Genomic DNA, 27569 nt, shown 5'->3' with positions numbered 1-27569 from the left:
ACCAACAGTGTAAAAGCATTCCTGAATTCCTTCTCTTTGAGTAAGACCACTTTCAGTGACATCTTCCTTTTCCTTCACTCACCACCCACGGTTTTCCATACCCACCATGAGGTCTCCGACAAAAATTTAAAGAGCAAGCACTGCCTGGGACAGACACCCCAGGAAAACAAGTTGTGGTACAGAAGCCCGTGTTGATCCATGATACAGTCTTCAAACACAGGGGAAGGCAAAGCCGCTCTTATCTCTCTTACCTCTCCAAAAACCAAGTTAAGGAGATCTGCCAGTTTGGGTCCAAATGGCTTCTTATTTTATTTTTTTTTCTTAGATGGAGTCTCACTCCGTCACTAGGCTGGAGTGTAATGGCGTGATCTCGGCTCACTGCAACCTCCACCTCCCAGGTTCAAGTGATTATCCTGCCTCAGCCTCCTGAGTAGCTGAGATTACCGGCACACACCACCACACCCAGCTAATTTTTGTATTTTAGTGAAGGTGTGGTTTCACCATGTTGGCCAGGTTGGTCTCAAACTCCTGACCTCATGATCTGCCCACCTCGACCTCCCAAAGTGCTGGAATTACAGGCGTGAGCCCCCACGCCCAGCCCAAATGGCTTCTTCTATTTTGTATATAAGTACATGGCTAGAAAATGTCCCCCTTGGACATGAAAATGACAAAATATGATATTCAACCTAGAGGTCAAGACATTCTCAATTCCACGGGCAATTTCTCCAGCGCACCCACGTGCCACCAGCTCCAGTGATCCCTTTACATAGGAAAGACAGCCATCCAGTGGGCTGCCCTGCCTGTTCCATTACCTGAGCTTAGGTTTTGAGATATTCAGTCTGAACTCTTCCCACTCTCTTTGGGAGACGCCCTTCATTTGTGTCTCTCCAATCGCCACACATAATGAAAGTTTCCACTATTACTTCTAGCATAGCGAGCATTTCCTGTCTTCCCATTGACCTGTATGTGATGTAGCTCATTTGTGCCCACACAAACCACTGTTTCTTGGAGGATTGCAAAAGTAAACCCAAAGCAAGCATATATTGAACACTCCTCCATGTGAATGGAAATGATGGGCAAATGGGAATACTGTCATTTAGTGAAATCCCTTTGTTCTACACAGCCCATTGAAGGAATTGATGGCTAATTACTTCCATAAGCCCATTTCTTCTAAAATCACAAAATGTTAGAGAGAATTAACTCGTTGCAGATGGTGAGAGAATTGAAGAAAAATAATATTAACCCAATTAACCTTTCCTTAGGTTAACACAGATTTTCTCAGAGAATGGTAACTTAAGCTAAATTTTTGGTTGCTGTTTAAATTAAATTTAAACCTATTCGTCTAAAATGCAAGGGGTGTCTTAATATTTTGTAATTCATATCAGTTTGTTTTTGCTATGAAACAACCTCAAAACTTAGTAGCTGTTATTAGAAAACTTAGAAAATTATTCACTAGTTTACAACTAGATAGGTGGACAATTTGGAATGGACTCAAGGGAGTGATTTTCCTACTCGTCTCACTTGGCCGTGAGCTGTGGTCAGATGGTGGCACAGCTGGAGGGGAAGGTCCAGAATGGCCTCACTCACGAGGCTACACACTGGCCTCCTCTGTTCTTCTCTAGGGTGTCTTTGCAACAGGCTAGCTCGAGCTCACTGACATCAGGGACTCACAGTTCCGGGTGCAGTGAAGAGAGGGGACCCCCAGTGCAGGATCACATTTCAAGATGCTACTTGAATCATGTTTCCTAGTGTTCTGCTGGTCCATCTGTTGCAAGGCCAAACCTAGATTCAAGGGGTGGAAAAGCAGATGTCAACTCTCAACGGAGACAGCTGAAAATACTGTTTTGTGATCTCCCACACACCCTAACACTTTCCTATCTTATTACCCCTTATGGCCTTTCCCTCCCAGTTAGGCTTTCGTCTCCTCTCTCGCAGTCTTATTCTCTTTATTTTGCATAGTTTGATTGGTTGATTGATCCATTCATTCAATAAATACTTGTTGAGTGCCTACCATGTGCCTAGTATAGTTTCAGGTCATGAAGACACAAAAACAGCAATATATAAAAACTTCACAAACCACCAAGAGAAAGATCAAGAGGACAAATAGTGCACAAAGTGATGTTAGTAATAATGGTAGAGATTTCCACTGAGCATGTTTTCAGGAGGTACATAGAAGATACTTGACCTGGGTCTGCAAGAATGATTTGGAGTTTACCAGGGGGTGGGGAAGGGAAAGGCCTTCAATCAGCATCTATAGCGGCATGAAATGACAATGACCCAGGACTCCAGGTGCCTGGTACTGCTTGAAGGTAGAGCCATGCTATGGTACGGTCTCCATCCTCAAAACACTAGAAGTTCAGTAGGAGAGAGAAGCAAGTGATCTTACGGTTACTTCAGGGTATGGGAGGTGTTTTGACACTGATGAACTCATTGAGGGAGGGGCACCTGTTATGAGGGGAAGAGTGTTTTGATAGACAAATAAGAGAGGAAAATCTGAAGGAGGGGCTCACTGGCGCTAAAAGCCAGGAACAAGAAGCCGCACAGAACAGGACCGTCAGAAAAAGGAGGTGGACACAGACATGTGCTAGAGAATATTCAGAGTTCAGGGAGAGTCTTTTTGAGGTGGGGTGAACTCAACTGTGTCAATGTCATGTGAAGTGAAGGGTAGGAGTGAGAGGGGTCAGCCGAACATAAAGAGAGATAGGGGTTGAGGACAGTGCAGGACCATAAGAAGGCATGAGGAAAAGGGACTCAGCCGTGTGGGGGATCTGGCTTCCATAACCAGGAGACCAGAGCACAATAGGAAGGCACAGCTGCCCGTGCAGCAGATGCAGATAAAGAGGGGAAGTCCACAGCACTCTTCCTCACTGTCCTTGATTTTCTCAGGGAGTAGGAGGCCAGCCCACCCCCAGTAGGAGAGGAGAAATCAAGGTAGGGTCTGAGGGAGGAGAAACATTTAGATAAACGCTCGAGACCCACAGCCAGGAGGAGAAAGCTGGACACATTGAAGACCCCCTGGCAGCGTGGAAGGGTGGGTGCTGGTCACTTTCTCCAGAGCACCTCTGAGGTGGTTCCCTTGCTGCTGTCCCAGCACACTGCGGGTAAGCAAGACAATGCGTCCGAGTCAGACGGGCCAACCAAGTCATTAACCTCCTCACCTCAGCTCTGCACCTGCCAAGGGAGAGTGACCACAGTGTCGACCTCATGGGGTGCTTAGGTGGGGCAGGCGAGAGGCGTGGAGACACAGGCCTGGCACTGGGTAAGCATTCAATAGTTCTCATCTTCGACTGCAGTGCACGCGAGTGACTCCCAGGAATGTCTATGGAGTGAATGTAACATGCTGTGTGGCCCTTCAGTAAACAGCCTGCACATGAGAAAAAACATCTGAAGAAGCAAAACGTTAATTAAGTCTATGCAATGCTCAGGAGTGTTTGGGCAAGAATGATATTCATACTAGACTTACTTTCTCACTTGAGAACAAGAATAATGAAGTTATATGAATGGGTTTCACAGTCAAAATCATGAGAGCTGAGCAGAGAGGAAGCTGCAAATCTCACTCTCGAACGTGTATTTTCTAAAAGATAAAACTGAGGCCCAGGGTGGGGAAGATCCTGCCGAAGGGCATGCATCACTTGGATCTTTGCTGTGATCTGCATTGTCAGACAGCTTTGTACTTTGTTTAGTAAACCATGGGAAAGCATTGCAAGGTTTGCAGCAGTGATGTGCTGTGATGAAAAGGATATGTTCAAAAAATTAGCTGGATCTGGAGGGAATCTTTCTCATTACTTGGGGTTTACTTGTACTTTGTTCCAAACAGATACACCAGCCCATGATGATTAAATATATACATTCATACACACATACATATACACATATGCACACATATATAGGCAGACACATACCTGCGTGCATATATACATATGTACAACCCGTCCTGGTGGCAGGTTTCAAGAAATTCTAAAATGCTTTCCCTGTTTCTTCATTTACATTCACTCATGGACTTGAAACTGTATTTCTCAGGTGAGAAAATGAGAGATGAGAAAAATAATCTCAATAATCATTAAATAAATGCCATTATATTAGCCACACTATTATTTTATAAAGTAGCACTGCTGTATATCCATGTTCAGTAAAAGCTGTTTTCTTAAATGTGTTTTTGACTAATTATAATTCTACCAACTAACTAAGGACAGAGAACGTGATAACAGTTTGGATGTTAAGTTAACTCTGAGATTGTGCTGTATTTGTCCTAAGATACACAAAGGAGGAAAAAAAGTAATTTTCAGCAACTTTGACCATCAAAACAAGAACCAAGAATGGTCAAGTTGCTCACATTCTATAGTCAGAATGAGATAGGCAGATAAAATGATGGCGTCGCCTCTCATAAATATATGAATGAAATGTGATATATTAACTAAAGAGATATTGAATTAAACTGACAGTAGGCCATGATTTAATTCCACTGATAATATTCCTGTCAAGTGATTCACCAGGTAGCCCATTATATTTTTCTCAAGTTCTGGCTATTAAATTTTCTTCTTACATTTTGATGTTGAGAACACATCCCAAGCACTACACTCTCTTATGTTCTCTGTATTTGAAATGAGCTTTTCTGCTAATAAGTTCCAATTTGGGATGTCAGTGAATAGTAGTTTTCTGTGATAAATCTAAAATTAGTTCAATGTTTAAAAAGTAACAATGTTCATTGCAAATTTATGACACTTGACTCAACTTAAGTGAATTAAGTCATAACATAGTGAATGTATGTAGTTAATTTTCTGGGGTTGAATTATGTAAATTGGCTGCCTACACTATTCTGATTTCTATCATACTGTAAAAATTTAGTATCATCTCAAAAGTACCATGATTTTCAATCAACTGGCATTTACTATTTCTATTTACTTTTTGAATTCACATGCAAAGACTTTTAGAGATCTAAAGACACCACTATTAAATCAAATAATCTACTCTCATTTTACCTACTCTCAAACAAAAAATGTTTAACTCTAAATTTTATTTTCAGGCCTCCTTTATTGAAGTCTTTTGCTATTTAAATCTCCTCAGTTCCTGCATTTGGATACTCCATGCATATTTTACAACATGGGAGACCACTTCCAAAATCACCATGTGATTTTGACTTCCCACTACTGTGAGGTCATAAAATCATGGGGTAAGGTAGAGCGTTCATCGGGCCGGGTCCCTGAAAAACGATGACCCGGGGAGTCTGGCCAGCTGACTCTCGTTGGGCATGTAGTCTGAATGAGAAATGCACTTTTTGTTGTTGTTAAGTTACTGATACTTTAAGGTTGTTTATTACTGCAGCATATTTAAAGCTGACATATTTTGTGGTGTGCACAGGGCAGTCAGAGTTTGTTCCTAGCATAATTATGAACAGTGGCTCCTCCCATTCACAAAAGTGTCTTGGTTTGAACCACCACCCCAAGTATACCTGAGTCTATCATGACAAAAACCACTTCCCTACTACTAGAGGAAATTATAAAATGAATGAATAGCGCTCGATCAATCCAAATAAAGCAAAAGAGAAGAGAAAAAGCAATATATAAAAGAAGAAAATATTAAAATAATGATAGGAATAAATCTAAATAAATCCTTAAGTACAATTAGTGCAAACAGACTAAATACTCTAATTAATGTCTGAAATTGTCAAACTGGATTAAGAAAAAAATGAAAACTATAAGCTGTTTTAAAAGGACAATTAAAACCATAAAAATAAAAAAGGTAGAAAAGGATGAAAAAATCTATACGAGAAAAATATTTGTAAAAACTTAAAAAGCTGTTTCAATTGTATTAAAAATGAGTATAGACCTGACGAAGTAAAGAGACATGGAGAAAGTACCATTCAGAAAGATGGCATAAGAAATTTAAATTTGTATAAACTTAATAACACAGGCTTAAAATCCATGATGCCAACATTAATTTAATTTAAAGGATCAATGTACAAATCCACAAAATCCACAATCATAGTAGATTTTTACCCATACTCTACAATAATTGATAGAAAAGTATATTTTAAAAATTAGAATATTTGAACAGCATAATTAATAAGGCTAATTTAAAAGAAATTCATAAAACAGTGCCCTCAACAGCAAAAGAATACATACATGTAGCATCAAGCACACATGGGTTTTAAGATGCAACATTAAGATAGTTCAACCACATATTCGCCCATTATGCAAACTTTGACAAATCTTTTAAGGTTGTATTTCAGAAAATACATGTTTTTGGCCACCATGAAGTAAAATTAAAAATTAATAATGAATAAATAGGTACATATTGAAAACATATACAGACAGTCTCTGACTTATGATGGTTCAGCTTATAATTTTTTAACTTTATCATGGGTTTATTGTGGGATGTGGCCCCCATGATAAGTTGAGGAACAGCTATCTAGAGAAATATGTATTTGGAAATTAGAAATAACACTTCTAAGTACCTCACAGGTCAGAGAAAAAAAATGCAATGAAATTTAGAAAATATTGAAAGTTGAATTATGTCAATAACAGTCATTTACACAGCATTTACCATGTGCAAGCAGTGCTCTAAGATTTGTATATATATTAAATTATTAAACCTTAATGATAATTATAAAGTAGGTAAAATCCATTTTACTGAGGCATAAAATTTTGTATGAAAAGCAGCAATACAGTAATTAGAAGAGATAATTATATATAAATAAATGCATTCCCATTAATTAAAACTCTTAGAGAGACAAAGTAGAAAATCTTTGAAAACTGTACAACTGCTCAAAATGACAGAAATAAATAAACTATCTGATTAGTCATACACACATAAAAGAAAAGGAATTGGTAAATAAATATTTCCACAAAGAAAAATTCTAGCACAATGGTTTGAACAGTGAGTTCTATGAAACAGGCAAGAAAAAAATAATCTCTGTTTTATACAGACTCTCTCAGAGGAAGAAGAAGGAGAAAGGGGAGATGAGGAGGAGGAGGAGAAAAGAAGGTTTCTTCAATTTGCTTTACGAGCCTGACAAAAACTTTATATCAAACATAACAGGGTTGGTATGAAAGAAAAAAGCTGTAAGTACAACTTTGGACATAGATGCCGAAATCACAATAAAATATTATCAAGCTAAATACAGGAAGTACAAAAATCATAATATATCATAACAAGTTGTTTTTCCCAGGAATAAAATATTTGTTTAATATTGGAAAAATTAGTCAACAATAATTCACCAGATTAACAGATTCATGGAAAACATCATGTCATCTCAGCAGATGTCAAATAATTCATTTGGAAATTGATGATCCCATTATTATTTTATATATATAATATTATATATATAATTTATAATAATTATATGTTATCTATAAAATTATAATATCCTCGTATCTATAATTAAGGCATATTGAATTTCTTATATGCTTATAGCAGATACAATGATCACCTCACAAAGTTGTTCACATCCTAAGTCCTGGAAACTGAATGTTGCCTTACTTGGGGAAAGCCATTTTGCAGGCATGATTAAGTTGAGAATCTTGAGACGGACTATCCTGGATTACCCTGGAGAGCCTTACCTTAGAGGTGGAGAACCTCTCCAGGTTGTGGGAAACGGCCGGAGAGGCAGAGAGACGGCTGTGTGGAAGTGGTCATGAGGCATGAAATATGGAAGGATCCTAGAAGGTGAAAAGTCAGGGCAACAGAGTCTCTTTCAGACCCTCCAGTAAGGAACATGGTCCTGCCAGCATCTTGATTTTAGACAGTGAGACGTGCGTAAGTTTATAACCAACAGAAATATAAGGTGACAGATCTGTGCTGTTTTAAGCCACTAAATGTATGGTAATTTGTTACAGTAGTAATATTTCCTTAATTACTAATTAGCCTGCAGGATTTTTATTTGATTTTTATCCACTTATATTTTCCTTTTTGTGCGTGATCTGTTCGTATCCTTTGCCGATTTTTAAAACATCACTGTGGTCTCTTGGTTTATATTAACACTTTTTACACTGAGGTACTAACTCATAGGTGCCACACTTGTTATTTGCCGAATTACTGTTTATGTTTTAACATCAACTATCATTATTTTTTGATGGGCTTTTAACAATTTTTAGGTAGTAAAATCAAGGAAACTCCTTGTTTCTGCTCCTGGTGACATGGTTAGTAATCTTGAATTCATCCAAAGATGAAATAAATACTTAAAATTCCTCTCAGAACATTACTGGGTATTTTTTATTTAAAATTTTGATTTAATTCTTTTAAATCAGTAGTGTAATCGCCATCTATATTTATCTTTTTCAGCCACCAGGCACGGTGGCTGACGCCTGTAATCCCAGCACTTTGGGAGGCTGAGGCCGACGGATCACCTGAGGTCAGGAGTTTGAGACCAGCCTGGCCAACATGATGAAACCCTGTCTCTATGAAACACATAAAAATCAGCTGGGCATGGTGGTGGGCACATGTAATCCCAGCTACTGGGGAGGCTGAGGAAGGAGAATCACTTGAACTTGAGAGGCAGAGGTTGCAGTGAGATGAGATCATGCCATTGTACTCCAGGTTAGGTGACAAGAGTGAGATTCTGTCTTACAAAAATGAAAAAACGTCATTTAAATATAATATTTTCAATAAATATCCTTTCTGTACCAACCTATAATTTCAAATTTATCAAATTCTTTATGCTGTTCTTGCATTTTAAATTTTGTTTGGTGGATATGTCTATTAATCCTAGTGCATATACTGTTTTGATTATTTTAAACTTACCTCACATTCCTTGCTCTGCTAATACAAATTCCCCCTCATCCTCATTAGTCATCTTTTCAATAATATTTCTAGTAATTATCAAGTGTATACCTGCAGGTAAACTTCAGAGTCATTTTGTGAAGTTAAAAAAAGCTGTTGAACTTTAGGTTGATGTTACATGGAATGTGATGTAATTTAATGATTTCCTCTATACAGAATCACGAGACATAATACAAAATTTAAAAAAAAAAATCCAAAAAGTTTTAGCATTGTACTTACAGTTTCTACATTTTTCAGTTGTTTTCCTATAGTTATTAGTTAATTAATTGCTGAAATTGTGAGTATGAGTTTTTCATTACCTTCTCAGTCACTATTATTAAACCTCTACTGTTTTTATTACTTTTTGAATATCTACTCTATAATGGAGTATCTTCCTGAACTCTCATATTATTTGTAATAATTTTAAGTTAACTCCCTTAAGTTGGATTGGTGGTATACTATTTTAATTAAAATTAATCAAATAGATTGCCTCAAATAAATATCATTTCTTCTTTTTTTTCTCCAAACTTCATTATTTGTATCATTTTACTTGGCACTTAAAATACACTACAGTATATATTTAACTTAATATGTAGGCAGAATGAAATATTTATGAGAGCAGATTTTCCTGCCCCATTGGTTCACTATCATCCCAAAACCTTATACGTTTTAGTCATCCATAAAATCGATCTTGATATTTAGTGTCAAAGTTAAGATAGTGCAAAAAGTTTTTAAGTGTTTGCAAGGCTCTAAAATTCAGGATCTGCAAAAATCTAGAATTTTTATTTTTGCTGACCTGTAGACTTGTTTATCAAGTAAATATCATTTTATTCTCCTCTCAGTGTTTATTGTTTGTTCGTCTTGTTTGATTGTATGGGCGAGCATTTCTACAATGGTAGAACATGATAGAAGTGTGGGGATCATGCCATTGTCTCAGGCGCCATGAGGCCTTCTCAGGAGTGGAGACTGTAGGGTCATGGGCAGTCTGAGGTAAGTAGGCTGGTGGCTGTATTACTGAATGGCCTAGGAGCAGAATTCTGCCTTTGAAATTCTTGAAAGCTTTATCCCAAAGCTTTATCCCAAAGGCCAGCTATAGTTCTGATCTGTTTTTCTGCCTGGTCTGGCAGCATCTTTCCCAGAGGTATCACTGCAATAAGCAGCACTGGAGGGTGTCTCGGAGCCCAGACCTGGAGCCAGAACCAAATATAACTTCTGGCCCGAGTGTCTCTAGCTGGGGAACTTCAGTCACAATGTGTAATCTTTTGATTTTGACTCTCCCCAACTATAATATTGGAGAGAAAATGAAACCAACTATGTCAAGTCAAGGTGAAGAATTAACATGTCAAAGTATGCAAGGACCTGGATCAGGGCTTGGCATATTGTGTGTGTGTACCAATTGTGCATGTGTTTTACATGTTGCATAGATGGACACAGTGTGTGAATGTGAATATATTGTATACGTGTGTTTATATAGTATATGCAAGATAGCCTTATGTGAATATATATAGTATGTGCCTATATGTAGTATGTGCATGAATATAAATAGATACATATCCTTTTTAGAGATTTAAGAACCAATTATTTTACAGAAGAAAGGAAAAACTGGCCAGGTGCTTTGAATCCCTTTGTTCAGACCTGTGTGGTCACTGTGGGTCTGAGTGCAGCTGGCACAGGAGCTCATGGTGAACTGCCACCTCCTGTGCTCTGTGTGTCCTCGGGGCAGCCAGAGACTTGAGCTACAGGCTCGTTTTCTATTTCTAATCAGTAAAATTCCCTCTTACTTTTTCCTTTTTTTCTGGCTTTCATTATCTTTTTCTTGTTCTTTCTCTTTCTCTTGTGAACTCTCCCAAGGTGGAGAGCAGCTGTTGCTGACGCCCAGATGGGTGTCTTCCACCTGAGATGCAGTGAGGATGTGAGGCTGGGAGGATGTGGCTGCCACAGGATCCCTAGGTTGTCACTTCTCCAGCAGGAAAGTTTCATGGGCTTGTCCACAAATTGCATTGCCTGTAGAATTATCGAAAGTCAAAATCAAATCCTCTGGCAAAAATAAACAGTCATTTGGATCACATCTTAAATCAGAGTACACAAACTATTTTCAAGTCCGACCCTCTGGGACTTGCCCTGAGATGCCAGAGGCAGAGTCTACAACACCTCTCACCTCTGGCTTCACCCACCCCATCACAGCAACAGTCCTCATGGGGCTTCAGCTACAGATTCTCTACGTCTATAGAAAGATTGATGGGTCTCTGAATTAGACTCATTAAATATCAATAAAATGAATAAAATATTTCATAATAGTTTTCATGTATCTGCATCCCTCAGAATTATTCAAAATCACAAAAAACATCCTCTCAGCAGCCTTTAGAAACTTCATGGGATACTCGAGCGTTTTAGAAATGTGCATTCGGTGGTTTCTGTTAGGGAACCTGCTCCAGGGAAACGTGATCTGGACGGTTCCCAGGGACTGAGGGTGACCATGTTCCAACACCAAGCAGTTACAGTAGGTAGCTAGTCAGACATGAGCAGGGCAAGAGAGGGGCCCCCCCACCACCAGGAATGTCAGGCGGCCATCAGGTGATGGTCAGGCAACTGTTACACCGTCTCTCTAAGATAATAATTGGTCACAGCCAGCACTAGGGAAAGGCAGTCTCCCAACACATGGAAAAAACCTGAAACTGGTGATCCGCACTTCCCAATAAGATCTCAGGTTTTGGGTGAGTGGGCTCAAGCATGCATATTAAGAGACGAAACAGCAGCGTTTAACTGGTAAACCACCTTCTAGGAACATGGGACTACTAGTGGAAGAACGCATGGAAGTGAGTAGGCGCACAGCTCCAGTGAACACACTGCGCATGCTCCCCTCCCACCGGCCGGCGGGCCCCAGCGCACGCAGACGGCCCCGCCCACGCGAACGATCGGGAGGAGGGATGCCAGACCCCGGAAGTATGCCGACATATAAAACCCCAAGTCAAAGGTCAGACTGTGCACTTGACCTCTAGAGTCACCCGCCTGGCTCCCTTCCAAATGTACGTTACCTCCTTTCCTTCCTGCTCTAAAGCCTTTTTTTTTTTTTTTTTTTTTTGAGACGGAGTCTCGCTCTGTCGCCCAGGCTGGAGTGCAGTGGCGCGATCTCGGCTCACTGCAAGCTCCGCCTCCCGGGTTCCCGCCATTCTCCTGCCTCAGCCTCCCGAGTAGCTGGGACTACAGGTGCCCACCACTGTGCCCAGCTAGTTTTTTTGTATTTTTTAGTAGAGATGGGGTTTCACCGTGTTAGCCAGGATGGTCTGGATCTCCTGACCTCGTGATCCGCCCGCCTCGGCCTCCCAAAGTGCTGGGATTACAGGCTTGAGCCACCACGCCCGGCCACTCTAAAGCCTTTTAATAACCATTCCCTCCTGCTCTGAAACGTGCCTCGGTCTCTGCTTCTAGCTTATGCCTCCTTGGTCAAATTATTTCTTAGGACGAGGCAAGAACTGAGGTTGCTGCAGACCCGTGCGAATTCGCCACCACCAACAAAGCCACACTGGGCACACACGGTCTCCATGAATGCAGGTACAGGAGGCCGCTGTCTTATCCCCACTTCACAGATGAAGACCTGGAGGGACATAGTTCTGAATGGAATAACAGTGAGAGGATGGAGAGGCCATGATTTACATACAGCTCTGTTTGACTCAGACCTGGGTGCTGGCCGCCCCTGTGCCACTCCGCTGCTGCTGCCACGGTGGCTTCCGTGGACTGGTCTGATCCATGTCATGCCGTGGCCATGAGAAGTTCCTGGCTCCACCACTCCTGCTGTGACATGCTTCCCTTGCCCTCCAGGCCTGTGCCCAGAAATGGCTTCTTCTTGTTGCAATGAGCTGTCAACTGTGTATCTGGATTTTCAAAACACACTTTAAAATGTCTAAAACGGAAACAAAGAAATACTTACAAGCGCTTAAATTTAATTAAGTGTCTTTAGGGGGCATTGTGAGACAACTACTGTAACATGACATTTTGCAAACCTGCACAAGTCAGAGGCATAAAAATGTTTCTAAGAGAAAAAGCTTAAGGATTGGCGGTATGCTTATTTAAATGAAGAGTGATTCATAAAATCATACTTGTAAAACAGCCATACAAATTCATATTAAATCGTGATAAATGATCAGCCTTGATTAGAAAACCCAATTCTTAGAATCTGCACTTGAATAAAATGTTAAGGTAAGTGACCGAGACAGACATAGGAAGACAGATAGAGAAGGATCCATGAATCAACAAATACAATAGGAAAGTCTGGCGAATTCGTCTAGGAATAGAAATGAGACATTTCTTAACCCTGGATTGATTGCTGACTTATTTTGAACCATCTTACTCTAGAACAGCAATTACTGCACAAATGAAGTGTTTCAGATATGAACACATTCACAGGTATATTGAAAATATTAAAAGGATCTTATTGGCTGGGCACGGTGGCTCACGCCTGTAATCCCAGCACTTTGGGAGGCCAAGACGGGCGGATCACGAGGTCAGGAGATCGAGACCATCCTGGCTTAACATGGTGAAACCCCGTCTCTACTAAAAAAATACAAAAAAACTAGCCGGGCAAGGTGGTGGGCGCCTGTAGTCCCAGCTACTCGGGAGGCTGAGGCAGGAGAATGGCGTAAACCCGGGAGGCAGAGCTTGCAGTGAGCTAAGATCCGGCCACTGCACTCCAGCCTGGGTGACAGAGTGAGACTCCGTCTCAAAAAAATATATAAAAATAAAAAAATAAAATAAAAGGATCTTATTAAAAGCCAAAAAAAAAAAAAAAACAAAACAAAACCACATAGGTAGGTTCAGCTTCTTAAGACAGGTGTGCCTGCTAAGGAGTTTCACCAGACGGGTTTTCTCCAGTGTCCCTGGTTTGGGTATCAGGCTCCTTTTCTTTTCTTTTCTTTTTTTTCTTTTCTCTTTTCTTTTCCTTTTTTTTTTTTTTTTTGGAGAAGGAGTCTCATTCTCTTGCCCAGGCTGGAGTGCAGTGGCACAATCTTGGCTCGCTGCAACCTCTGCCTCTCAGGTTTTCAAGCGATTCTCCTGCCTTAGCCTCCCGAGTAGCTGAGATTACAGGCACCCACCACCACGCCTGCTAATTTTTTGTATTTTCAGTAAAGATGGGGGTTTCACCATGTTGGTCAGGCTGGTCTTGAACCCCTGACCTCAAGTGATCTGCCTGCCTCTGCCTCCCAAAGTGCTGGGATTACAGGCAGTAGCCACTGCACCCAGCCCCAGGCTCCTTCTGTTGCTAGACTACCTTCCAAGAAGTCAAATTTGACCTTCCTAAGCTTACTTGAAATTTGATAAGTTTAAATTTGTTTTTGTTTGAAAAATAAAAATAAAAATAAAAAAAGTAGAAAATAGAAACCGGGAGGAATCCAACATGAGTTTAGAAATCCGTATTCATGTTGGTGTCCATCAGCCTCTGGGGTTGCTGGGTGCATCCTGGGAGCTTCCGTGTCATTGTCCAGGACACAGCTTTTAAGCTGAACATGCCATTTCCTGTGTGTGCTGAAGACAGTGGCCACTATGGCTCCCAGCACTCTCAGCGGTGCTGACTCCTGTCTTCAGAGTCAGATTGGATGAAATCTACTCAAAGCACTTCATAATCATTTAGCTGTAGGATTCCCCAGTACTCCTTTCCAGCATGACTTTTTGAGCCAGCCCTTTTGATCTTCTGACGGCTTCCTACACTATAAGTCTAATCCTATATTTAAACATATTTCTACATTGCATTGAACAGTTTGATTTAAATTTTCCGTAATCTAGATAGCCACAGTCATCAACTCCCTCGCTCTCTGTGATACGCCTGCCATTCGCGCTTTGAAAAATAAATAGAAATAAAAATGTTTAATGAAAACGACAATTACAACACATTTGAAAATGCTCGACAATTTAGCATCACAAAAAGTGAACATTGAAGGCCTCTGCTTCCAAATGCCACCCTAATTACAGGAGCGTTCCCTTTCAGTGCTCTTTTTTCACATGCAGAAGAGGCCTTATTCAAATGAGGGGAGACCTTCGGCGTGGCTCTGATGGAGAGCTTAGCATAACGCGGGCTGCTTGGCCATGCAAATGGCAGCGAGCGCTTGGCGTGCGGGTGCAGATTATAGTTATCCTCTCCACACACCACAGAAGTCTTCACGCTCTGGAAATATTCCGCTTATCAGTAAGAAGCAATGATCAACACCTCACACCCCCAGCCCCGGAGAGACTCCGAGAGCGAGATCATCAATATTCAGATCGAGTCGGATTCTCACGCCACCCGACTCCTCATTTGCTTCTAAAGGGAAGGCTCACTGTATACTTCTTAATGTAAACATTTGACGACCACCTATCCAAGCCCAAATAGAATGATTCAAAGGCGGCTTCCCAAAGAGACACTGACAAGTAGCTGCTGTTATTGACTCTGAAATTAAAAGCAGAAAACAACAACAAAAATCTTAGAAAAGCCTTTTCTCCAAGCTCCATGAAAGAATGCAAAAGTGCAGATTCTCAGAAATAAATAAATAAATAGAAACGGCAGTTGTTGAAAAGTAAACCTTCCCCTGCAAACACACAAAGCCACACATGACGTCCTCTTTTTGTTTGCTCTATGGAAGTTGTCTGCCTCGATGGTCCCATGGCGTGGTCCAGGCTCCTGACTGGAGGGACATGGCAGATTATGGACCATCCAGTTATTTGCTAAAGAGGACAGTGGTGTTTCCATCCACTTTCAAACCAGGTCGTGTATATCGTCCCAAAGGAGCGAACCCCCACACGCAGTGTACGCCCGTTTACCCCAGGAAAGACAGTGGACGCGCGCGTTAGAGGCCCTGTCTGGCTTTTGGCGAGTGGGAAGTTGGGAAGATGGGCATTCGGCCAGATGAGGGAATTGGCTGCCTGTGCTCTGTAGCCTGCTTTCAGGGGTCCATAATCAAGAGAAAAGATTCGAAAACAAAAACAGCCTGCCTGTGGCCCCTTCTTGCACATTAATATGAGAAGAGAAGGCATGTCTGCCTCTAGAAGTCAACTCAGCAAGGGACCTAGGGTGAGCAGGGGCCAGGCACAGGCCTGAGTGGGTCTCCCACGGGCACATGTCCACTGCCGAGCACCCTGCACCCTTCACCCTGCGTAGAAATCAAGTCAGAGTGCCAGGGGCAGCCTTTTAGAAAATGTACGGAATACATAGAAAGGAATAGACTAGAACAAAATAGAAAATAGCCGAAGTCATCACACTTAGCAAACTCAGGCTTTACAAACTTTCTATTTGTTTTACTCATTTTTATCTGTATGTAGTGTTGTGTGCTCTGTAATGACTGCATGGTGTGAGTGTGTTTTGTTGTGAGCTGTATGATGTGTGCATCTGTGTGATGTGTTAGTGGTATGGGTGGTATAACTTACAGGGGTTGTGTGACTGGTGTATGCTGGGTATGTGGCATGTGTGACAGGTGTATTGTGTGTAGATGTGTGTGTACAATGTGGTGTGGTATTATGGTGTATCTCATGTGTGCACTGCTGTGGTTGTTTGTGAAGTATGCATGGTATGTATGGAGTGTGTTGCATGTTGGATATGTGTGTTCTGTGTAGACAGCATGTGGATTGTGTGTTGTGTGTATTGCATGCATGTGTGTGCACACATGTGTACTTGCATGCCTGCACACTGGGAGGGGATATAAAAGTCTGAGAGTCGTGGGGGCTGAGGACTCAGGGCAGCTCAGGAGCAGACTGTTTGGGGTGGTTTGCTTTCCTGATAGGTGCTGGCCACCCACCCGGATCCAGGTTCTGAAAGCTCTGGGCCCCCATATCACCCTGTGAACTGGTCCTCACAGGCTTGGTGGAGACAGAGTGCTCCAAGTCTCACAGCCTCTGATCTGTGTCTGCACACACACAACTCCACACTCACTGGGATCAGAGTCTTCCTCGGTTCCCAAGAGGGAGGGTCACCTTCTGGGGACACAATTTGTAAACCTGGTGTGATGAGAGGAGAGAAGAACAGCATGTACCTCAAAATCCACAGAAAAAAATGTAACCATTGGAAAACGTAGCAAAACTGTCAGATGTAAATGGATAAGTCTGAAAAACACGGAGGTGATGAGGAGGACGGACCCACCAGACAGCATGTGCATCACGGAGCCTCGGCACAGCGTCCAGAGAAACAGTGGAAGTTCAGCAGCAGGAGCCATCAAGAGGAGGCTTAGCATAAGACAGAGAGGGCATCCCACATCCCACCACAGGCATCACAGAGCCTCAATACAGCGTCCAGAGAAACAGTGGAAGTTCAGCAGCAGGAGCCATCAAGAGGAGACTTATCACAGGACAGAGAGGGCCTCGCACACCAGCGAGTGAGACAGAGAGGGCCTCCCACGCCAGCGAGTGAGACAGAGAGGGCCTCCCATATGCCAGCGAGGCAGGAGGGAGAATCCGGCGGCCCGTCCCGTGGCGAGAGCTCTGCAAGCAGCCACGTAAAAAGGGTAAAATCTAGGTGGGTAGAAAGTTGATTATTAATAATTATAAAACGAGGAGAAGAAAACATGGGAAGACATTCTTTCCAATTCCAACTTATATCCAAAAGTCAATTAAAAAGTTGATAAATGTGACTATGTAAAAATTAAAAAATTTCCTCATGGAAAAAAGTTGGAAGGAAAAAAAAATCTTCCACTGAGATTACTGACAATCAGCTTATTTTCCTGAGAAGTAAAGAATCCCCACCCATTTATTTAAAAAAAGGTCAGCAGACAATAATAATTGGACAAAGAAGATGAGCAGAGAATTCCCAGAAAAGTCAATACAAACATCTCTTAGACATATGGCAAAACCCTAGGCTCAATGATTTCTCACATAAAGGAGGAATGACAGTGCCACCTTAGTGATGTCATTGTCACCTGTGGATGGACGAGCTCTGAACTCCAGATAGTACTGTGCAGGCTAGGCTGCAGGAAGCCATTCTAACATCCCCAGGTATGACTGACATGAGCGCAACTTGGGAGGGCTTATCTTGTGGTCAGCTTGGCCATATCCATTGAAATTATAAATGCATGTGCGCTCAGTCAAACAATTTTATTTAAATAATAGAAATCATGCATATGGAAAATACCATCATTCATTTTAATATTAAAAATACAGCTTTTTGTTTCTGATACTTAGAAAATTTCTTTCTAGCATTTTTTCTAATATTAAAAACTACATATTAGATTACCATTACCCAAGTGTCCATGAACAATGACTGGGTTAAAAATGATTTAATTAAGGCTATACAGAGGAATACTATGCGGATGAACAAATGGACAAGAAGGCTGTTTCTGTACCGACGTGGAAAAAGCTCTCAGACATGCTGATAGTGAAAGAGGCAAAAGGCAGGACACTGTGTAGTGGGCTTCTATTCGCAAAATAGAAAGGGAGTAGGAGGAAAATATTTGTATTTGCTTATATTTGTGTAAAAGATGTTTGGAAACAACAGAAGAAATGAACATCTGTTGGGTGGATGAAGCAAAGTGGACCATGAGATTCTTCACTGGGCATCTTTTTTTAACTTTTTAAGATTCTAAACTAAACTACCTATTAAAAATAAAGTATATATGCTTGTCTATCTGTATAGGTACAGCAATGGATTGGTACAGACACTTATGTAGATATTTGCATATAGGTATGCATGTATGTAACATGTATGACATTATGCATTGTATGTGTGTGTCAAGCATGTGGAACTAGCAAGATACTTGAATGACATAATGCAGGCCTGGAGTTCCCTGGGCCTCCCTGTGCAAAATATTAGGCTGGACAAAGTGTGGCTCCTTCTCTGCTGCAGATTCTATGAAATTTGGGGAATGAATGGGAAGAGAATCGTGGCTGTAGCCTCTAGTAATAGATAGCAGGGCTGTAGATCTGAGAAATTCAGGACCAAATTCATGGTATTTTAGAGAAATGATCAATGAGATAAACTGACAGCTTATTGGGGAAATTTCACTTTCACTTTTCTGTCTCTGACTGTCATGGCCCTATGCATTTGGAAGCATTAAGTGGATACTGACTATATTACATTACTACGTATTACGTGGATATTGACTCTAGATTTATGTTAAACTTTATACAATCCACTGGTGGAATAAAAATTCACCACACTGGTATGGACCTGTGCATCTCTAGAGGTTTCCTTGCACTCTATGTAATAGACCCGCACCCACTGTGTGATGGACTGGGCAGGTGCCGTTGGGATGCGAATGCTACAATGTGGCCAGTCCTGCTGCCACCTGCACTCCCTGCACAAGTGCTGCATGGGCAAGGTCAGGTGTCTGGGGGCAGAGTCTCATCCTCCTGAGGCTCCAGGACATGCATTCTTGCTGTCTCCATGGACAGTCGGCCAGGGGAAGGGGTCTGCCTTCGGGGTGGGGGGGTCCCAAAGGTTTCTTTGTCCAGTAGTACAAAGGCTCTTCCTGAGGCAGAGAGGCTAAGCCTCACACTTGAGGACAAGTAGTAGCAGTGTGTTGTCCAGGTGAGTGGTCTGCACTGCCTCCACTCCACCATGCCCAAGGTCAAAGGTTCGATCCCAGGGCTTGCCATCTTCAGCCACCAGGACACAGCACTTTCTTGGAACTCAGTGGGATTGCTCCCCAAACTGCAGGATCCGGAGCTCCTCCAATGTGCCACTGCAGCCTGCCCCTGATGGCCCAGACCCAAGGATATCTTGACACCTGCCGGAGACCTGCAGCTTTCTCTCAGGTGCTGCTCTGAAATATTGCAATCCCCCAGGAAACACAGCCCAGGCTGCGGTTCTCATTTTTGTTTCCTAAAAGGCAAATTGTAAGAGCAGTTAACTCACCAGCATGCTGTTAAAGTGTTATTTACTTTTTCTAAAATAATGTCATAGTTTTCAAAAGCATTTTTTTTATTCCAATAAAGCTGGAGTTTCTGAAACTGCCTGAGAATTAAAATATTTTGAATGTACTCATTCAATCACAAAAATCTTCCCCAAATACCTAGCATTTTAGTATTCTCTTTCTAATCAACTTATAATATCACATTTTAAATTCAAACTGAAGATTCAGTTTATACTTTCAATTATTAAAAGGCTTTCCTTTTTAATTAATAATCTAACCTGTTCTGGAATGGAGGAGGTGAGGCACTACTTAACATAAAAAAATTTTTAAATTATTTCTCCATCATGTTACCTAAAGCAATATTTTTGCTAGCCCCCCACTAATAAAACACGAGACTATAAAGGCATCCTGAGTTTACTGGAATTAAAAGAGAAAACACAAGTTTGTGATCCATACGTGTTTATCCCAAGGTGTCTGCAAAGTTGAGAAGAGGTCTCCAAACATGGCCTCAGAACCGTGACCCTGGAGAGCCCCAGCAGCATTGCTCTTACACACACGTTTACTATTTAATGAATATTTAGGATTTGCAATGCAAATAAGATTTACAAAGCTGAGAATTATAATTTTGAAGCAATTACTCACATTATGAGTCATGAAACTGACACGGAGGATGTGCTACTTTAGTATTTTTCGGAAAGGAAAAGCCTTTTTTTTTAACAAAGGAGCTGTTTAATCGCTTTCTGGAGTGTATACCCCTGTCCCCATGTTGCTTTTGAGATGGGTCTCTCTTCTGTTTCCATTCGACTCACAATCTGTGTTTAGAGTAAATCAAGAATGAAAAGAAAATTTACCTTCACAATGAAATTGCAATTTATTTCTTGAGAGCTCTGCCGGCTTCACAGACTTTGAATCTGTTTAACCACAGCTTTGTCTCGCTCCTCGGCATAATAAATCTTTCAATCTAAGCATCCAGTATATAGCAAGCATTTCGCTCGGCATCGAGAGGGAATATTCATTTTTAATTGCAGAACGTCAGCTTTGAATGGATTTGGAACCACAGCAGCACGAGGATTCATAAGTCTCTGCTTAAGTTCCGGGCTGAGCAGAGCGGGTTGAAAATGGAGCACAACAGGCTGACTGTGGGCTGCGAAGGTGGTGGCAGTATGCACCATGGTCGTGGTCCCCACGCTTCCCAACAGGCGGTGTGCAGCCATGGTTGGCGTATCGGAAAACTCAGTCCTTGGATGGACTTGGAGAGGAACCAAGACATTATTCGTGTGACAAAAGCAATGTGTTGCCCAAAACAAAAAGCGCTGTGTTTCTTCACTCTGACAGTGCATTTTTCTCATAAATAATACATGATGCACGGTAAAGTGATGTTATACTCTGAAAATCATCTTGCCTCTCAGCAAATCACAGTAGAGACACTGAAATGGTTCCCACAGTGGAGAGACTGAGGCAGCTCGCAGCCGGAGGATGGCTATGCCCGGCTGTGCGCAGTAAATGTCAGGGGCCTTTCCTACAAGGCTCCCATCCACTTAGTGGGGAACACAGATTCCGTTTCATTTAATGATTTAGAAAAAGGCCCCTAAACAACAATTGATACCTTGTAAATACCGAGTACGTTGAATGTCTTTATTACTATTCTTCTTAAGCATTCAACTAGTAAAACAGATGAATACATAAAAGTATATTCAGTGAGGTTTAAATAACCAGTGTTGAAATACTGCATGCATGCTGATATATTGAATTTGAGAGGTTTCTCATGTCGAGTTATGTGGTGTGGTACCTGAACTTGTAATTCAAAGCCTTATTAAGGTTGGGAATTTACTGCCTCCCTTGTAACAGCTATAGTCATGGTTGATAACCTAGGAGAGGTGAATGGGTGCAAGCATCAACCTTACTCACAAAGTCAATAGAAAGAGCTAATTGGCTAAACCGAATTCATAGGCTTTACACAGTGGGATTTAGCTACTGTTTCAAAGTGCACGGTAACCTGTGACAACCGCTGTCTGTCAAGCAGCAACCTGCTATCAGCCTACATCAGTGTGGTCACAGACCGGCCTTCTGTTCCTCCCAACAGAACATGTTGCCCAGGGGTCCTTGGCTGCAGGAGACTGCATGTTGGTCCTTTCCATGATACCCCCCTCCACTCCCTGGGAATTTGAATAAAAGCCCAGAGAAACCTCAGAGGTCAGGGAACGACATGGGATGGTGGAATGAAGAGGACACAGCCCAGAAAAGGCAGAGCAGGGAGCATCAGGTCTCTGAGGACCCAGACCTGCCAGGATAAAATTTGATCATTGAAGTCAGCACAGCTTCATCTGAGAAGCTCCCAGACTCCAAACGCTGGTTCATCCTGACTCTGAGGTTGCTGTGGAGCAGCTGTATTTCAAGGTCACAGGGGGAAAACTGTGTATGTGAGGATAGCACTCTCCAGCCTTGACCTCCACGGGGGGATCCCACTGTCCAACCTTGACCTTTAGGTGGGGATTCCACTCTCCAGCCTTGATCTATAGGTGGGGATCCCACTGTCCAACCTTGACCTTTAGGTAGGGATCCCACTCTCCAGCCTTGACCTCCAAGTGGGGACCCCACCGTCCAACCCTGACCCATAGGTGAAGATCCCACTCTCCAGCCTTGATCTATAGGTGGGGATCCCACTGTCCAACCTTGACCTATAGATGAGGCTCTCAGTCTCCAACTTTGACCTTTAGATGGTGATCCTGCTCTTCAGCCTTGATCTACCGATGGTGATCCCTCTCTCCAGCCCTGACATGTAGGTGGGGATCACACTTACTAGCCAGTCTTGACCTGTAGCTACACCAAACACATGGTACCCTCACAGGTCCCTGGCTGACCTGTCTCTGCAGAAAGATGACGGGGTCCTGCTCCCACTGCACACCCTCAGGTGCCTCTACTCTGGATCTCACTGCAAGACACTTGCCCTGTGCATCTTCCCACTCTGCTGCCAACCTCATCGCTGGCCTCTGCTTGCCCCACCCTGAGACTTTAATCCTTTAACTTCTTTCTAGGAACACACCCTGGAAGTGGGCATAGAACTTTCAGGCTGTAACCCTTCTTCACCATATATTTGACACTAACCCTGACTAAAGAACTTGAAAGGAAGTCTAGCACGTCCTCATGCTGACCGTGAAGGGAGTTCCTCGTACACCTGTGGGCAAGTGGGGGCAGGTGGGGACAGGCTGGACCCTGCCCAGCTGCAGGTGCAGTGTGGGGACACGGTGACTGCAGACCTGTGGGAGGGGCCACCAGTGAAGCTTTGGGAGCACACGCCTGTCAGTCCAATGTTTCAGACACGAAAATGATGCCCCCACTCCTGCAGGAAGCTGCATATGGGATCTTTGCCTTGCATTTTGCGATGTAGAGTTCATTACAGGAGTGGGAAGGTGTGTCCTCACTGTGGCCAACCCCTGGCCCCTGCCCTCTCATTCCATTCCCTATGGCAAGTCTTGTTTCACAGTATTTCTGTTTCATGCAAATCTTCTATCAGGGTTGTAACTTGTTTAAAAGCAGAAGCAACATGGAAATGCACACTTACACTTCCTGTGTCAAAACAGACAAATAAACCTTTGGAAGTGGGCCTGATGGGGAAGAGCAAAGGGCACCCTGAGAGCAGCTGCCAGCCCCTCAGCAATTGGAGGTGGGACAGAGAGGAAAAGGAGCAAAAACAAAACTATGATTGCTGCCAGTTAAACACATTCCAGAAGCCACATTCCAGCTAATTAAAATTCTTCTTTATTGATTCTGATGTTCAGCGTAGACCCCTGCTCTGCGCATGCCTATAAGTTTTCTGGGCCTTGTTTGTGTCAGGGAGATGTTCACAGACTCAGTGCCACATCACGTCTTAGCCACCCACCACACAGACACCCACGGTGACCCAGCTCCTCACCGAGGGCACAGGATGGGGAGAAGGTCGATTTGAATAAAAGTATGTTGTTCTGACAGTAAACAGTGGACCCTTGTAATAGTCTGTTCAGTTTGCCATAACAAGTGCCATATATTGGGTGGCCTAAATGACAGGAATGTATTGTCACCATACACTGGGGCTTACGCAGCAGAACTTCCTCTCTCACAGTTGTCAAGGCCAGAAGTCCGGGATCAAGTGTTGGCAAGTCCTGAGCCTCTCTCAGGCATGGAGATGGCGACTTTTCCCTGTGTCCTCACAGAGGATCCCTCTGTGCTGCTCTGTCCTGATCTCTCTGTTTGTGGGGACACCAGTCAGATTGAATGAGACACCACCCGAACAACCTCATTTTAACTTCAGTATCTCTTCGAAAGCGCTGTCTCCAGATAAGGTGACATTCTGAGGGACTGGGTGTCAGGACTTCCACCTATGAAGTGGGGAGGTGGGCATGACTCAGCACTTTTATAGAACGTGGGAAGTTACCCGTACAGTGCCACTCTTTGCGGGACAAGTATTTCTCTTACTCCCAGAAGCTGCATTCACTTCCACTGAGGATCACTGTCTTTCCGAGGTCACCAGTTCACATGGACACACGGAAGTGTGAGGACACTCCCTGGCCGGACTGACAGGCTGCGTTCAGGATGTCGCTCTCACAGGGTCCCGTCCCTTTGACTGAGGAGGTAGCCAGTGCCAGTCGTCTTCCGCATATCCCATAAGCCCATTGAAATCGTAGTGAGTCGCCTGCAGTACGTACAGCCTGCCGGGGCTAGGAATCTGCCAGTGCTCCTATGAGAATCTAATGCTGTGCTGATGTGACCTGAGGCAGAGCTCAGGTGATAGTGCTCACAGGCCGCAGAGCTCAGGTGGTAACGTTCACTCTTCGTGACATCAGGTGGAGATGCTCACTCTCCGTGGCGTCAGATGGCGATGCTCACTCTCTGTGGACGTCAGGTGGAGATGCTCACTCTCCGTGGCATCAGGTGGCGATGCTCGCTCTCCGTGGAGGTCAGGTGGAGATGCTCACGCTCTGTGGCGTCAGGTGGCGATGCTCACTCTCCGTGACATCAGGTGGCGATGCTCACGCTCCGTGACATCAGGTGGAGATGCTCACTCTCTGTGGACGTCAGGTGGAGATGCTCACTCTCCCTGATGTCAGGTGGTGATGCTCACTCTTTGCGACACTCATCTCCTCCTGTGAGGCCTGGTTCCTTACAGGCCATGGATGCGTACTGGCCCATGGCCCGGGGGCTGGGGACCCCTGCACTGGAACATAGCAGAGGCCCTCGGTGGCCTCTGGGAGCTGTGGGGAGGGCTTCAACCCCCGAGAGTGCTGGTGTCCCCCACTCTCCCCAGACTCAACGAGAATCCCTAACCGGAAAATCGGAAGAGCACCCCACTTCATTCTGTGTTTCCAGAACTAGTAAAGCATGCTTTTCAAAAATTATCGAACATCAAACTACTTACAGAAAAGGTGTATTTCTGGTCTGCTGCTTGACTGCCACCTGGAATACACACACAGTAGCCCTGCCCACCAGCTGGCCTCACCATGCACAGGCTGCAGGGTGGCTGGTCGGCAGGACCTCTGGAGCTCGGGAACCGGCAGAGGGTTAGCTTGCCACAACACAGCCAGGCCAAGAGCCTGGTCCTCTCCATTGCACTGAGGAGAATGGAATCCAAATCATGGACTGAGGCAGGTCCTGCAGACAGCACCCCCCTGCTTAACAGGAGACCAGGAGGCACCACCACAGTCCCTGCCTCCTCCTGGTCCTGGAGCCCCACTGTCCCCATCCTTCGCCCATTTCCTGTGCCTCCACACAGGTTGCAACACTTGCTCTCTCCCCTCCTCGCTCCTGTTCCCCCACTTCCTGCCATCTGGCTCCCTCCCTAAAGAGCACACTGCCCTCTGCCTCACAGCCTCCCGTCTCCTCTCGCCTCCCATCATCTGCCTGTGGCTTCTGCTTGTCTTGTGGGCATGAATTTCTGGGGAATTCACCTTGGCAGGACCCATGAGTGTGGTACAAGAGGATGCTTCGAGGGTAGTGTGGACAGGAGAGAGGAGTGGATAATCGGCATGGGATCTCCAGCATCACTGAAACTGGGATGATGTTGGAGATTGACGCTGAAATGTACCAGTACTCTAGTGCCACTGTACATGTATCAGGGAGACAGGCCCATGGAGGGCCCTGCCCCGCCTCACCTCAAGCATGAAAGCAAGAGCAGAGCAGTTCAGTTCGGGTGGGATATCTGCTGACACCTCCAGCTTGGCCTCGTTTTGCCTTGAGACTAAAGGAACGCTCAGAAGAGCAACTCAGGCAGGGCTGCGAGCATCCAGTACCCATTGGATGGGAGAGAGAATTTGCCATTCATTCACTCATTCAATAAATAGTCCTGGGTGGCCTCTCTTCACTTACTTACAAAAGCCCGACTTTGTTCCAAGAGGGACAAACCTGACCCTGGGCCATGGTGCAAGGAATCCCAAGTCACCCCTAAGAGGCAGCCTGGGGCCCCTAGAACCCACTTTCCCCATAAGCCTATTAGAAAGCAAGAGTTCTGGTGGCCCCAGACCTCCCAAAGAAGCAGCTTGGGTGCTGAGGCCAGGACCAGAGCCCTCTCTTTTTTCTGATTCCAGCAGGACAGAAAGCAGATGGCAGGAGCGGACTGTGGGGGAGGCGACGCCCTGCACCTCTATCAAGACCCTCACTCATAATGTGGAGCCCACACTAGAACCAGGGTGTGCAAACAGCAGCCCTGGGGCCAGATGCAGCCTCTAACCTATTTTTGTGTAGTTCCAAGTTCCAAGGAATGGTTTTGCGTTTTCAGGTGGTTGAGAAGGAAATCAAAAGACAGATTATGTTTTGTGGCATGTGAAAGCTACGTGGGATCCAAACATCAGAGCTCCCAAAGCTCAGCTGGTACGTGGTCTGGGGGCACTCCTACCTGCGTGTGGCTGGTGGCCTCTGGGTTACAGGTCAGAGTGCAGTCCTAGTGACAGAGACCAGAGGACCAGCAGCTTACAATGCTGCCTAGCTCTTTACGCCTGGCTATCAGTGTGCTCTGTGCTAGCCCTGGTCTAGAATGTTCTCTCAATGCCCAGGTGCTTTGCACAGAGCTGCAGGAATGTTGAACTGGATAGGACATAAATAAGTTATTTCTTGTGTTCATTTTGTTAAAAAGTATATAAAATGTCAAAGATTTGAGTTTTAAAGATCTAATTGGCTTGTATTAGTGATGAGTGGAGCGGTGGCTTGCCTACAAAATAGAGGAAGATCCCCTGAGCAGGGCAGTACAATGGGCTTTTACAGGGCAGCTGTGGCTGAAACCAGGAAAGAGCAGCGTGCCAACAGTGTATTTGCTGTCATCTGGTTACTTTCCTCGCCTGGGTTTAGACAGAGGGGACACTCTTACACCAGCTCTGGTGGACTGGGCACTTTCTGGCTGGCTGGTTCTAATGTCCTGGTGGGGCAGGGCCTTCTGTCAGGGTTCAGTGACAACATTTCAGAAGCATTTTGGTCACCTGTCTTTTGTATGGTTTGATCAGCAGGCCTGGAAACTGTCGGGTTTCCCATGGGCAGCTCCTGGCCCAGCCACACACCCCCAGCAGTGTCCTCCTCGACCCTCTCTCTCTTGGGATGGGGCTTCAGGTGGAGCAGAGCAGAGTTACCCTTCAGTGCCAAAGAGTGGGGGTTCCTGGGGCAGGTCCAGAGAAATGTGAAACAACGGCCCACTGTTCCCATCCCCAAATAGTCGGAAATCGATTCAGGGCATAAAACACAAAGGTGATCTGAAAATAAGCAGAACCCGGGAGGGAAGAGGAGAACTGAATGGTTTAGACCCACCATCTGGAGATGCAGGGCCGATGATGAAGATGTGCGACAATTATGTTCAGTGCTCTGACCAAATCCGGGGAGAGGTGAGCAACTGACAGCTCAGGACAACAACAGCAACAACAACAACAAAGAAAGAAGGAAGACATTCTCCATCACCTGCTGAGGAATGATACCCAAGATGCAGATAAATCCAAGCACGATGCAGACAGCATGCAGGCTTTGTTTGCGTGTTTGCGGAGGTGTCTTTGCCAT

At 43.9% G+C, this 27569-nt stretch overlaps 1 protein-coding gene across 1 annotated transcript; it reads right to left on the bottom strand.

Annotated features, from left to right (window-relative positions):
- Positions 1-1824: 1824 nt before the first annotated feature.
- Positions 1825-27569, bottom strand: LOC103884896. The gene is made up of 8 exons (XM_031666705.1): positions 27474-27569; positions 25036-25147; positions 20965-21099; positions 20701-20811; positions 15488-15662; positions 10539-10703; positions 7560-7658; positions 1825-3384 (listed from the first exon to the last, which is right to left on the bottom strand). The coding sequence occupies exons 1-8, from the start codon at positions 27567-27569 to the stop codon at positions 2883-2885; spliced, it is 1395 nt and encodes a 464-aa protein (XP_031522565.1). The 3' UTR covers positions 1825-2882.

This window comes from Papio anubis, chromosome 5 (genome assembly GCF_008728515.1).
Source record: "Papio anubis isolate 15944 chromosome 5, Panubis1.0, whole genome shotgun sequence".
NCBI lineage: Eukaryota > Metazoa > Chordata > Mammalia > Primates > Cercopithecidae > Papio > Papio anubis.
Note: the sequence above shows the minus strand (reverse complement) of the source record. Positions and strands in the feature narration are given on the sequence as shown.